At 39.7% G+C, this 15356-nt stretch overlaps 1 protein-coding gene across 1 annotated transcript in view; it reads right to left on the reverse strand.

The window, feature by feature from the left end:
- Positions 1-682: 682 nt before the first annotated feature.
- Positions 683-15356, reverse strand: part of kcnq5a (potassium voltage-gated channel, KQT-like subfamily, member 5a) — a 111627-nt gene continuing 96953 nt past the window's right edge. The window contains exons 10-15 of the mRNA XM_087802329.1: positions 15247-15349; positions 11586-11717; positions 8997-9113; positions 7365-7475; positions 5790-5916; positions 683-4896 (exon numbers count right to left, since the gene is read on the reverse strand). Of these exons, the coding sequence (XP_087658455.1) occupies positions 3937-4896; positions 5790-5916; positions 7365-7475; positions 8997-9113; positions 11586-11717; positions 15247-15349 (1550 nt within the window). The 3' untranslated portion in view covers positions 683-3936. The remainder of the gene's footprint in view (positions 4897-5789; positions 5917-7364; positions 7476-8996; positions 9114-11585; positions 11718-15246; positions 15350-15356) is intronic.

Genomic DNA, 15356 nt, shown 5'->3' on the forward strand with positions numbered 1-15356 from the left:
GTGTCATTATCTTCAGAGTCCACTAGAGGGTAGTGATGTGTTGATGAAGCTTCATGAAACAGTGTCATTATCTTCAGAGTCCACTAGAGGGTAGTGATGTGTTGATGAAGCTTCATGAAACAGTGTCATTATCTTCAGAGTCCATTAGATGGTGTCTCTGCACTATTTTCCTTTTGTTTTGAACAACTGTTCTAATAAAACATAATTTTTAAAGTGATGGCGCCACCTACTGACCTCTGAACAACATGACACTGTTTCATGAAGCTCCATCTACTGATGCTCGTTGTATAAAATTTGGCTCCTGCAGTAATTCACTGGCTCACAACTGTTCTTCAGGCTGGTTAAGATGATGTCAATGAATGTGCAGTAAATTGGTTTCATACCGTATCAATGGACTTCTTTCTTCCAATAACAAGAACCATGTGACGATGAACAGATTTTCACATTCTTATCTGGGAGAAAAGTGACGCCTAGAAAGTACCAATTAAAAGAAAAGGTCACAGGAAAGACAGACATTCTATTTTTGTAAGTTAATATGTTCTTTATTAATGAATAATACAATTAATTTTGCATTTCTCATCCAGAGAACATGTTTCTTTTTAATAAATTAATTTCAAAAAACAATAATGTTAATACTATCAAGCTTTAAAGTGATAGCTCTCCTAAAAATGAAAGTTCACTAGTTTTCTACTCATGTCATGACTCTGAAAAATAACAAAAACAATCTATATTTTTTAGCGGAAGCTACTTGGCTAAATCTTGCATTGTGTTTCAATGAGGATACACTTGTAGCTGGAGCTCCAACTATGAACAAACTTAAAATATACAGATTTAATTGAGTTTTTCCTGAACTGAATAGACATGAGTAGAAACTGAGTGAAATTTGAATTTTGGGTGAACCAACAGTTTTTAAGGCCAGTCGTGTCATAAATTACAGTTCAGGCAGAGAAGTTGTCTCACGACAACAACAACAAAAAAAAAAACAACAAATAAAAAAGATATGAATGTGGCTGAAGCAAAAGACTGAAAACATAACAGGAGCTTAATCTTCAAAAGTATCTCTAGGATCTTCAAAGGCACCGTATTTTACATTTCATTGTACAAATATGGAGACATCCAGTTGAGTTCAGCCATTTTTTAGTTGTTTTAGTTTCAGATTATTTCCTCTAAGACTAATTATTGTTGTTACATTTAAAGGCTCCCTAAGTATCTACATTTCTGTTCATTACATTCCTCAAAGGAAATGTGGGGATTAAGTGTTAATCTCATTCGCAGATGATAATAATCATTTGTAATATTCCTTCAGGAGTTTAACTGAAAAAAACATCATCATTAAATCAACCATTTAAGACTGTAGTGACGGATCCTTCCTTGTATTTAAGACTATAGTTATAAGAAAACTTGATTTAAGACATGAAATTTAAGTTGACTTTTGAAATATTATTTAAATGGACAGTAATCGTACCACTATTGAGAAAATCTGCGAGCTCTGACTGAGGAATAAATATTTGCCTTAAATTAATATTTTCCCTTTTTAAGCCGTTACTTCTTGAATCTCAATATTTCTAAAGAGTACCCTGATATTAAGTTATTAAGAATCTTTAAATGGTGATGAGGATCTAAAAAAAAGGCTCTTGAATACGTGTCTACAGCCTGATAAAAAATGTAAATAATCTTAAATCTGTCACATCATCCTGAGATGTGCTTTACTTTACAACCATAACCATGAAACATATTTTGAAGTCAAAACTCTGAGCTTTGAATGATGCCAAAAAGACAAGAGATAAAAGTAACTGCAAGTTGTGACTTTGTGCTACAGAACACAGTTACAGTTTGTTGTCGATTCAATTTTAGCGAGAGACAGAAATATGTTTTTCATTTTCAAGAGCAGGGGATCAGTCGTTCAGACCTCTGCCTCCACGCCGACTTCACGGCACGTCACACATACACTTGGATTCGGAGGCGACGTCGCGAGACATGCACCGGTCGCAGCACGTCTGTGATACGACGCGTCAAAACATGCGGCATCAAATACATTTCTGGAAAAAAAATCCTGCGGCACAGAAATCATGCACATCCTCAAGTCATTCAAGTCATTCTATGATTGGTTCGGTGCTCACAGTTTAAATATCCTGTTCGTTATTTAACAGTTTCCCATGCGAGTGTTTCTACGTAAAGAAGACAAATTGTTTCTTTGCTCTTCACCTGTTTTTTTTTCTATTCAGTGGTTAAAATAGTAACCTCACTTATGTATGGAGCGTCCATTATAGATTATGTTCAGCAATTCTCTGGCAATCAGTATATTTTGTGATGAATATAAATCTGCTTTTATGTTTTATTCTAGAATGAAGTGCCCAGTAATGGTGGATGGATGACGTTTTATGAAACAGCTGATGAGGTTTCATGACGCAGTGTTGGAGATTTCAGAGCTTTCTAGGTGGAACTCCCAGGGTCGGAAGTTTCATTGAGTCAGTGGTTTTCAGGGCGTCATGAAACCGAATCATCTGTTTCATGAAACCGTATCATCTGTTTCATGAAACCGTATCATCTGTTTCATGAAACCGTATCATCTGTTTCATGAAACCCAGTGAACCCATCGCCGGGACTGGACACGATGTTTCAGCAGCTCTGTGTCGTAAAGATCGATCACATCTGTTTGTGAATCAATTTTCTGGAGATGAAATGATGAAGCTTTGTGAAGCATTGTCCTTATTTTCAACAGCCACTAGATGGCAGTGTTTGTTGGACGTCGCTTTATTGTTATTTTATTTCGCATTGGTAAGTTTCATGGGCTGAATACCAATTGTGATTTTTGTCCTCAGAACACCTGAATTGGGTCAAAGTCTTGGGAAATTTGCCTGAAACTTTAAATACTGTGGCCGCTATGGTTAATAAATAAAATTATTGTATGTATTCAAAGTGGTTCTGAAAATATCAGAAGAAAATAAAAGATACTTTAACTGAAGTAGTTCAAGGTTACTATTTCCACTCCAAATACATATTTTTGTATCACTGTACCTCTTAACAATGAAGGCAAAGAGCTGCTGTGTAAATAACTTTCCATGTTGTCATTTTTTTACAGTAGCTAAAAGCTAACAACACTAGCAATGGTGCTAACGCTCAGCTAGCGGTCCATCCACTACGTCCATCTCTCTTTCTCAGACGCGTCTCTAGTCAGACACTAAACACTTATTGGTGAGAGAGAAAAAGAGAGTAAACAAAATACCCAGAGGTAGCAGGTAAAAGTCATTCTTTTGTTTGAGAAGTTTTCAGCAGGTTTGGTTATGTCGCTGCTCGTAGTTAGCAAACAACGAATCGACGTCTTCCAATCGTTACGTTAGGCTCGAAGGACATTTTCAGTCGAGTGCACTTGTTAACTGAACAGACAATAATGATTTCACCAGATCTCTGTGTCTTTGCGTTTGTTCTTGAGCTCGTGGTCGACATGGAACCCGGTGTCAAGCGTACTGCGTATCGAGCTAAACTAAAGATGGTATTGTCTCTTCAACACAGTAATTCCCGCGCATCTCGTCAAAGGCATCCCTGCTGAACCTCCTTTAACTTAGGGCTCAGATTCATAAACCAAATGCTAGCATTCATGTCCAGTCAAATACTTTCAAGAGGTTTTAAGCACCTGCCAACTCATAAATCTGCTCAGTCAAGCTAATTGTCGGACTAATGTTTATCGGATTAACTTGATATTTGGACCACTTTTTTTTATGACAACACACCTTGAGTCTACACATCTTGGTCTGCCACGAATACAATCTTTAAGGTATTTATGGTAAATGTGAACACAAACGTTTTCCTCGAAACTAACTAAATCTGTTGATGGTAGAAAACATTCTCAGAGCACTGTATGGTACATTCACGACATGTAAATGTTCAGTAAAAACAAAGTGGCTTCCCCGTGTTCAGTCAGTGACTTGGCGTGTGTCATATATGTGGCTGTTGACTGAGAAAATGTGTCTCTGCTTTGGACTGATGCGTCGCCTCCTCTACAGTCTGAAGGAGATGCTCCGGGCTGCCGTCGGACCCGGAGGACAGGAAACTGAACTGGTTCTCTCCAGACTTGAGGAGTTCTCTGTCGTCCCAGTGGCTGAAGTGGACGTTGGTGCGTTCGCAGCTGTTGCTACCGCAGCTGCTGTTGAGCGTGGAGGAGATTCCTGCTCGACTCGAAGGCTGGCTGAGGTTGTGCAGGGATATGGACTTTCCAAGACTCGCGTCCCAGTTTGAGGGGCTCCTGTCTGAGCCGGCGGACAGCAGGACCAGGGGGTTGACCTCCAGGCTGAGGTGCTTCCTCAAGACGCCGTCAGACTTGTCTTGTTTGTCGCGAAGCGGCACGCCTTCCTGAGGAAAGTCCTGAATCTCCCTCACCACCACCGAGGGCGCTAGACTTTCTGCGGTCGACCTCTCATCGTCAGTGTCGGGGTGAAATCTGAGGTGAGATGGGTGAACCATGGGTGGCAGCTGCAAGGTGAATCCCGCGGAAGGAGGCGGCGGCGGAAGGTCTGGGTAGTGGGCACGTTTGGTAGATCCATTGGGGGTGAGCAAGGTGGAGTAGGGACTGTCAGGGGGCAGCAGGGGGGAAGGTGACAGCGACGCAGTGGAAGGGGGATAGGAAGGAGGCGCCGAGTCCGGGGCGCCGTCGTCATCGGCGGGCGCCAGGATCAGCCGAAGTCCTCGGGGGTTGTTGTTTCCTCCCACCAAGTCCCCACCTTGTGGTGACGGCAGGTCCCTGCTGATGATGGAAGTCTGGTAGTCGGTGTTCAGCCGCTGGTGGTTCTGCAGCTCGAACAGTGGCAGGGAGGACAGAGCGAGTGCTGAGGACCCTTTCTGCAGAACCTGACGGTAAACATCCAGTATCGTGTCAAGCTTGGATTCGATGGAGGAGACCTGGGGAAGAACAAGACAAGGAAGGAGAAGTTTATTGAATTATTACATTTTTACTGTTATATTAAAATTATTATACACTATACGTATACGCCATACTTCAATTAATGCTAAAAGATAATAAAAATGTAAAGTATAAATTACTGGCTTCATCTAAGAGCCTAAACGTTTGACTACACATTCACAATCAACATTTCACTCCAGACTGATTCACACTGTTTCAAGACAAGCTTGGAACAGAATTAGATACGACACCAGTTATTTAAAACATCTGTTTATCTGCAAATCACACCTTAAATCGTAGATCAAAGAACGAAGCAAGACACAGCCGGGAAAGGGGGGCTAAAAGACGCAAACCCCCACCCGAGACCATTTGAATGATTAGATTACAAGAAAACAAATCAGGATGTCTCTCTATGGGGGATCGGGAAACAGGGAACTTAAAAAGGACCATTTGGCCGGAAAGGACGACCCCGTGGGCGGGAAATTTGCATTAAATATAGCGATGTTTCTACAGATCGGGACCTTTTCTCCCGGGACTATTGACCTGTACAGTCGCCGGGAGAAAGTGTGTCCGGTCGCGATCGTAAAGCTTCTATTTTGTTTGACTTGAAGCGGCGAATAAACGACACGTGACACACTCTTGATTGTCCATCTTTCTCCACGAAGCGAAGCATAAGAACCGGAACGGAACGGACTCTGTGTTTTGATCGTTTTATTACACTTAGTAAGCTTTATTTGTACGCTACACTTTAGCAGTAAAGTCCGCTATTAAGCGTTGGGCGCCACCTACTGAGCCCTTAAAATGATCATACTGTTCAATGAAACCTCGACCATCCCTAGTATTCAGTAAAGCAGTCTGAAGCCCACCGTTAGGCGCCACTGTCGGACCTCACCTGCCTCTCCACCTTACATACTCGGCCCAGCATGCTCATGCCTTCGTGAGGGTCAACATCGGGGAGCAGTTTTTCCCTCAACTTCTTATCCACAGGAATCTGACCTTTTCCCAGAATCTGATCCACCCTGTCGCACACAAACACAGATACCGTGGCGTTAGGAAAAACTTGTTACGGTAAGTTGAGCCGGCGGCACCAGGACTGTTATCAGGAGCAACACACCTACGACGATAACAGGTTAGTATCACACAGCATACACGGTGTCACGCTGACAGCAGATCATATCAATAAAAAACAATGTTTTTATTGAAACAATGATCTACAACGTCACCCTAAGGCAAAGCTTTAGCATTTTAAAAATTGTACTTGGTAGCTTGGCTAATCTAAAAATAGTGCTAGCTGCTTTGAAGGTGAAATTTAACATTTTATAATTGTATGATTTTGAAGATTAAACTCTGCATTCAATAATAACCCAATAATGATCCTATAGATACTCAAATTAAATTGAGGATGTATTTAATGTGAAACACATTAAGATGGAAGACATTGTCACTACTTAAGCTAAACTACGAGCTGAATATATATAAAGTCTAAAGCTAAAGTTCACCCAAATATAACTCATTTTCTACTTCACTTGTCACTTGTTGACTAAAGTATTGGGATTATTTTCAGACCAATCTGTTCCTTTAGAGTTATAGGCAGAATTTAGACTTTAAAACTCTTGATTTGGGGGGCAGGAATGGAGTGAAAGGATGATGTATTTCTGTTGTTATCTTTGCATCCTTTTCTTTGCATTATTTACTCTGATCTTTGTTCTTTATATTTGCACTTTGTCATCCCTTGCACTTTGTTCTCTTGTTTTTATGAAACTTGCAGTTCCTTCTGTCGTCTGCTGTGAACTGGAAGCCTTATTTCCGGAAGGAGATCTTGAGAATGGATTGATAAAGTCCGTCCGTCCGTCCGTCCGTCCATCCATCCATCCATCTATCCATCACTCCATCCATCCGTCTGTCTGTCCATTTGAAGGTCGTGAATGAGGCTCACTTTTCCAGTCGACCGTCTATATTGGAAGCACTGGTGACATTGACCCAGAGTGTTTCATGTCTGTGTAGAGCTGAAGATTCTGCTACAAACGAGCTTAAAAATAGACTTATTTCCGTAACAATTCCTATTGTTGAGTTACAGACGAGCAGGATGGAGGTATTCTGATGTTTTAAAAGTCTTTTTTGACGAAAAAAACAAACTAGTTACTCTAAAAATAATAGCAACGCCTTGAATTTTGGGGGAACTATCACCTTTTGAGATTTTAGTTGCATTATCTTTTATAGTCACAAGATGGCAGTGATGCTTCACACAGTACAATCATCAGTTCATCACTAAAACATGGAGCAGCTCCTCTGTAGGGAAAGAAACTGCAAGCAAAACTGTTAATGTATTTTTGTGTTGCTTCACAGCATCACTACAAGCAAAAAACACACATTAATACGAGAGTTAATGACGGTTGTCTACGGGTTATTGGACACGTCGCAGCTGACTGGCCACAAAAACACCAAAGAGCAGAAAATGAAAAGCCACCCAGAGCTGGCCGACTTCTTCTTGTTGTTGTAACAATAATGCAGAGCCGGAGACGACATGTTCCTGGGTCGGTTACCCAGGCCGGCGCCAGAACCTGTAGCACGGACCAGTCTGGAGACACGAGAGAGACCTGGTCAAGTCTGACGCATCAACAAACATGATATGATTTAAATGTGGCTGGACCAGTGTTTTTCAACCTTGTTTGAGCCAAACATGTTAAGAAAATCATTCTCTGTAGTTTTAAACTGGAAGAATGTGTGGATTGAATCATCTCTATAGAAAAAGACCCACTTGCATGAATAAGTACAGTTGGATATAAAAAAGTATTTCCTCATATTCAGATACTTTCCTCTGAGAGTAACTTCTAGTTCTAGTTTCTTTGTAACATATTCTGGAGCTGCTGAACCGCGAATTTCTGTAAGGAGATTAATAAAGTATCTATCTATCTAGTTCAGGGGCCTCATGTACAGAGACGTTCTTGGATTTCCTATCAAAACACTCAAACCCAGAAAATAGTGCACAAAAATGTTCAGATGTTTGAATCTGTGATTGACACGAACACCCTCCTTTGTTGGTCCAAATCATTGTAGAATTCAGACGGGTTTGTCCCTTTCCACGCCTCAATTAAAAATGTCAATCACATTTAAATGGACCATAAGACCAAGATTCTCTTCTCTGTAATCAGAATAAAAACATGAATTTAAGATGGATTAACAGTTTATATTTGTTCATTTTAAGGATTTCTGACATGGATCACACTTGTAACTGAGTTCAGACGAGCTCCGGTAAATATAAACACTTATACTTAATTTACAGAGACGATCAGGGGCTTATTTAAAACATCTTAATGTGGAGTTTAATAAGAATAAAACTGTTAATCAGTAACTTAAAAGTGCTGAGTAGTGATGATGATGATGATGATGATGATGATGATGATGATAATGAAGATGAAGATGAAGTTGATGATGATCATGATGATGATAATAAAGATGAAGATGATGATGATGATGATAATGAAGATGAAGATGAAGATGAAGATGATGAAGATGATGATGATAATGATGATAATGAAGATGAAGATGATGATGATGATGATGATGATGACGATGAAGATGATGATGATGATCATGATGATGATGATTTTCATGATGATGATGATGATGATGGTCTGATCGTCTCCGAGTTTCAGTTTCAGTTTTTTCTTAAAACTAATGTTGTTACAGTAACTTTTGAAGACAAGACTTTGGTTCGTTATATTATAAAAACAAACCTATAATTCCTTATAATTCCTTGTTTTTCTGAATTGAAATTGTAAAAATATACAACACCTTCAAAGCTGTCGGTAAGTCAAGTTTCAGATCTTTTCTTCTTGATACATTTGAACTTTGCCGTGGGCACACTAGAAGAAGGGGAGCTCTGATTGGCTGAAAAACACTGGGCTAGACTTGAAGGCGATACAAAAAAACAAGGTAACATCTAAGTTTGTTATATCTATTTGTTATTTTAATGTTAGACAAGATCCAGACTCAACTTTAGCTTCCGTCACGACCATAAATGTAGTTTTTATTCTGTGCTGAAAGTTGGCCAGGCTACAGTTTGAAGGGTGTTAGTTGAGAAGGCGGTCAGTCTAACCCCGGGGGCGAGTGCTTCCTCCGCGTCTGGCCGTAATATAAATGCAGGGAAGGAGAAGAAAAGTTCTTGACTCGGCTGCTCATGGGTCGTGGAGGTGGACCCACTACAGTGTCAAGTCTGAGGGCAGAGAAGGAAACACATGTGGAAACATGACAAACACTTCATGAATCGAGGCCAGAGAACGAATACTTCCATAACCATCATAAAATCTCTTGAGTGGCGGATCCGGTTTGTTCTTGATAACAATGACATCTACAAACGTTCTCTCGACAGCACACACCTCCCCCAAGCAGCTCATTTACAACTCGCTCAGAAATTAAAAGACAGTTACAAGCACGCGTCAGAGGGGGGCGACGTCAGCTACTTCTCCACCACAGAGAGTCGTGAATGTTTAAATGATTCTGGATCCAGATGGTATTTTGGAAAAACACCAAAATGTAATCAACTGTTATCTCTTCATTGAATATCCAGAGACACCATCAGTTGCAATCTGTTTGATTTTCTTTAAAAGTGAAAAATGTGGATTTATTTTTAAGGTTTACGGGTAGTGTGTGGATAATAATGTTTGATCAACTATAATTAAACAACACGTTTAGATGTGCAACGTAATGAGCAATAAGTCAAGAAGGAGAAGGAAAGATTTTAGACTTTTTCTGAGCCGCTCTAGTAGAAGAACTCACATTTCTCCTTCAAACTCTTCACTGGCTGCTCTAGTAGAAGAACTCACATTTCTCCTTCAAACTCTTCACTGGCTGCTCTAGTAGAAGAACTCACATTTCTCCTTCAAACTCTTCACTGGCTGCTCTAGTAGAAGAACTCACATTTCTCCTTCAAACTCTTCACTGGCTGCCAGTTTCTTTCAGGATCATTTTAAAATTCTGGTTCTTACTTTCAGATCTATTCATGGTCAGACCTTCCATCAGTGATCTGATCCAGACTTACACCCCAGCTCGGGCTCTGAGGTCTGTGGATCAGAATCTACTGATGGTTCCTGAACTTCAGGACCAGAGGAGAGAAATCCTTCCAGACTGTTGCTCCTAAGCTTTGGAACCATCTCTGTGTTTGATGATCTACTGACTCCTTCAAGAAACATCTGTGTTTGATGATCTACTGACTCCTTCAAGAAACATCTGTGTTTGATGATCTACTGACTCCTTCAAGAAACATCTGTGTTTGATGATCTACTGACTCCTTCAAGAAACATCTGTGTTTGATGATCTACTGACTCCTTCAAGAAACATCTGTGTTTGATGATCTACTGACTCCTTCAAGAAACATCTGTGTTTGATGATCTACTGACTCCTTCAAGAAACATCTGTGTTTGATGATCTACTGACTCCTTCAAGAAACATCTGTGTGTTTGATGATCTACTGACTCCTTCAAGAAACATCTGTGTTTGATGATCTACTGACTCCTTCAAGAACCATCTGTGTTTGATGATCTACTGACTCCTTCAAGAAACATCTGTGTTTGATGATCTACTGACTCCTTCAAGAAACATCTGTGTTTGATGATCTACTGACTCCTTCAAGAAACATCTGTGTTTGATGATCTACTGACTCCTTCAAGAAACATGTGTGTTTGATGATCTACTGACTCCTTCAATAAACATCTGTGTTTGATGATCTACTGACTCCTTCAAGAAACATCTGTGTTTGATGATCTACTGACTCCTTCAAGAAACATCTGTGTTTGATGATCTACTGACTCCTTCAAGAAACATGTGTGTTTGATGATCTACTGACTCCTTCAAGAAACATCTGTGTTTGATGATCTACTGACTCCTTCAAGAAACATCTGTGTTTGATGATCTACTGACTCCTTCAAGAAACATCTCAAGACACTTTTATTTTAGCTTTTTCCTTGATTCTCTGAGACTCCTGTGTTTGTCTTATGTGTCTTGATATTTTCTTTTGTTCAAGTGCTTTGTGACCCTGGTCTACAAAGATCTTTACAAATAACTATAACTTACTTTTTAGTTATAATTATTTTCTATTTTTATTTTATTTTTCCTTGATCTTCCACGTTCTTAAGCTATACGTAGTTGTTACAGAAAATAGAAGAAAAACAACAAATATGTGCGAGGTTATTTTATCCATCTTTTTGTCAATTAAAAAAGTATATACATCTCTAGTTTGACGAGATTATAAAAATTGTGCCATAGAAGTTTAATGTCATTATTGATTGGTTACATTTTCAAAAGTCTTCGCTCCACAACCTTGCCTGGACGAGCCAGTGAGTCTCCAGGTGACCATCAAGTTAAACCTTCTGAAGGAATATGAGGAACCGACCCAACATGAGACTTTGTCTGTAAATGTGGTTTTTGTCAACTTCACAACAGAAGAAAAACACACATTTGTAGTGACACTATTGTGACGCCAGAAATATATTTTCAATCTTACGTATTGCTGCTTTAAAATGTTCAGATTTGAATCAATATCAGTATTTATGGAGTTTCTAACTTCGTCAAAAATGTGTCCCTTGGTCAGTCCGAGACAATAGATCGACTAAATCATTATTTATGTTCAAATGAGAAGAAGAACTTGACTTTAAAAGTGAACATTTCCTGGTCAACATGGATTCCTGACCTGGTCTGAAGGCTCTTGATGCGACACAGCATGTCCAGGTGTCCAGCAGAATACTGCTCGATGACGTCCTTCACGTCGTACGGACGCAGCGTCTCCTTGAACTTCTTCTTGGCCACGTGGAACATCATGATCCTGCAAAACAGTTTTTTGAGGGGAGAATCTTATCAAGTAACAAGTGACACATTTCTCCACAAGATGGCAGCAGCTCCTTCCATGAACCTCCGGGAATGTTTATCCAAGACCCACGACGACCAAGACCATTGAGAAACACGAGCGTCTGAGGAGCCGGACCTCGGGGTCCGGTCCATAATATTGACGCAGGTAAACCAATCCATGTATTTGGCTCATGATTTCTCAGTGGTCCAGGTTTCTCGCCGTCCGAATGGAAGCGGCGTGACAGACGAGCCTCTGGAACAACAGGCCTGACGGAGACGACGGTGTCTCGGCCTCAACCCGACACCCTGGGAAAGCCCTGGGCTCGGGCTGCCCAGGGAGGAGGCCAGCTGAGTGGACGCCGCGTGGAGCGACGCCTTCAGATGGTTCTCCGAGTTCCTCAAACACCAGACTAACATTTTGGATAATAATCCGCGGGAGGATTTGCCACATCATCCTTGCAATGATTCGACTAATAAGTACCGTATTTTCTGGACTATAAGTGTCTCCGGAGTACAAGTCGCTCCAGACATAAAATGCATAATAAAGAAGTAAAAACATATATAAGTCGCACTGGAGTATAAGTCGCATTTTTTTGGGGAAATTGATTTGATAAAATCCAACACCAAGAACAGACATGTGATCTTGAAAGACAATTTAAAATAAAACTAGAGGCAACAACAGAATAATGTTACGTTACATGAAGTGAGAACCTGGTATGTTAACATAACATATGAAGAGTTATTCAGAGAACTATAGCATCAATAACTAACTAGTTTACCAAACCATCCGTGTAACTCCAAATAACTCTTCATCCTCGTGTCACTTTTAAACAACTAACTAACTCCGGAGGTAGAAGATGCTTCCTCTTCTACGTGGAAATGATCAACACAGGCCTAGAGCGCCCTCTTGTGGTTTAGTGTGAGAATAACATGTGAAATGATATACCGCTAATAATGTGTTAATAATTAAGTCGCACCCCCGGACAAACTATGAAAAAAACTGCGACTTATAGTCGGGAAAATACGGTAGCTACTTGAGACTTGAGTAAAGTCAACATTATTCTTCGCACAAATTCACTTTTGTGATGTCGTTCAGTTTTGAACGTAACATTTTCCCAAATACTGACTTTACAGACTCATTCGCAAGCGTCTTGACTATAAAGAGCAAAGCTTTTGAACTTGAAATAATGATATTAATATTTTTAAAGTGGGAGGAAGCGGAGATAACACAGAATAAAAGAGAGAGAAAAACATCCTCATCCGGTGCTGTTTGCATTATTAAAGCGTTATTAAATAGATAGATAAAACTTTAGTGATCCCTCTGGAGGAATCCTTCGGGGAGCAGTTTGAAATATGGCCTCAAGCGAAGCACAAGGTACAACAAACACACTATTTAAGAAGGTGAAACACACACACTATTTAAGAAGGTACAACACACACACAATATGTAAGATGGTACGACACACACTATTTAAGAAGGTGAAACACACACACTATGGAAGCATGTCTTGAGGGAGACAACGTTCACATGTTTACATCACGAGAGGACAGTCTTTGCGAGGAATATTATGGATTCAGGATGTTGTTGTTGTTCCAAAACAAGTGTTCGATCAATATGTTCTGTTCATGATTTAGTATCAGTCGTTCAGACAGAACAGAAGTCGAATACTTAGCTGGTGTAGTAGTTATAATAAAAAATGTAATATTATTTTAACGTCGGACAAGCTTTAATAAAATATATATTATTCAGTCGATCATATAATTGAATGTTGCAAAACCAACTACCTTTAACTGCAATCATCTTTATTTCTTATAATATATATATATATATATATATATATATATATATATATATATATATATATATATATATATATAATTTCTTATTAATAATTCATTAAAAGCTGAATTATGCTTATTCTGGAAGACGCTGGAGATTTTAAGATAATAAAGTTCTTAAATATTTAATCTGAATTAAATTAATCCATAGTAAGTTAGTAAGACCATATTTAATCAAAAGTAATACCTAGCAATAGCAATATTTATTTCTTGACCCAGATGGTGATGTGTTGATGAAGCTTCATGAAGCAGTGTCATGTTGTTCAGAGGTCAGTAGGTGGCGCCATCACTTTAAAAATGTTTCATTAGAACAGTTGTTCAAGGAAAATAGTGCAGGGACGCCATCTTGTGGACTCTGAAGATAATGACACTGTTTCATGAAGCTTCATCAACACATCACTACCATCTAGTGGACTCTGAAGATAATGACACTGTTTCATGAAGCTTCATCAACACATCACTACCATCTAGTGGACTCTGAAGATTATGACACTGTTTCATGAAGCTTCATCAACACGTCACTACCACCTAGTGGACTCTGAAGATAATGACACTGTTTCATGAAGCTTCATCAACACGTCACTACCATCTAGTGGACTCTGAAGATAATGACACTGTTTCATGAAGCTTCATCAACACATCACTACCATCTAGTGGACTCTGAAGATAATGACACTGTTTCATGAAGCTTCATCAACACGTCACTACCATCTAGTGGACTCTGAAGATAATGACACTGTTTCATGAAGCTTCATCAACACATCACTACCATCTAGTGGACTCTGAAGATAATGACACTGTTTCATGAAGCTTCATCAACACATCACTACCATCTTGTGGACTCTGAAGATAATGACACTGATTCATCAACACATGACTACCATCTAGTGGACTCTGAAGATAATGACACTGTTTCATGAAGCTTCATCAACACATCACTACCATCTAGTGGACTCTGAAGATAATGACAGTGTTTCATGAAGCTTCATCAACACATTACTACCATCTAGTGGACTCTGAAGATAATGACACTGTTTCATGAAGCTTCATCAACACATCACTACCATCTAGTGGACTCTGAAGATAATGACACTGTTTCATGAAGCTTCATCAACACATCACTACCATCTAGTGGACTCTGAAGATAATGACACTGTTTCATGAAGCTACATCAACACATCACTACCATCTAGTGGACTCTGAAGGTAATGACACTGTTTCATGAAGCTTCATCAACACATCAATACCATCTAGTGGACTCTGAAGATAATGACACTGTTTCATGAAGCTTCATCAAAACATCACTACCATCTAGTGGACTCTGAAGATAATGACACTGTTTCATGAAGCTTCATCAACACATCACTACCATCTAGACGGAGACATAAACGACAACGAGACATAGAAGTACAAATTGACAACTTTACAGAACGTGACACTGATTCGTTGAAGTGTGGATTTAAGAAACACTTGATTTGACTGATTGATTGATCAATGAAAAATTATATTTTATCGCACATGTTTTCAATATCGCGATGTTGATATTTTTCCGATATATCGTGCAGCCCTCGTGTATAATTTCACTTGGTAACCATGTGATTGATCCGAGTCGAGATTCGTGATCAAGGTCGAGCAGGAGTCGATGTCACGGAGAAGCTCGGACTCACCTGACGGCTCTGATGACGGCCTTGAGCGGCGCCGACAGATCTTCCACCGTCACGTCACAATGACATCCTCGGTCGTCCATGGAGTCCTCGGTCGTCATGTCCACTGTGAC

The sequence above is a fragment of the Callionymus lyra genome, chromosome 11 (assembly GCF_982586985.1).
Source record: "Callionymus lyra chromosome 11, fCalLyr1.hap1.1, whole genome shotgun sequence".
NCBI classification, from domain to species: domain Eukaryota; kingdom Metazoa; phylum Chordata; class Actinopteri; order Syngnathiformes; family Callionymidae; genus Callionymus; species Callionymus lyra.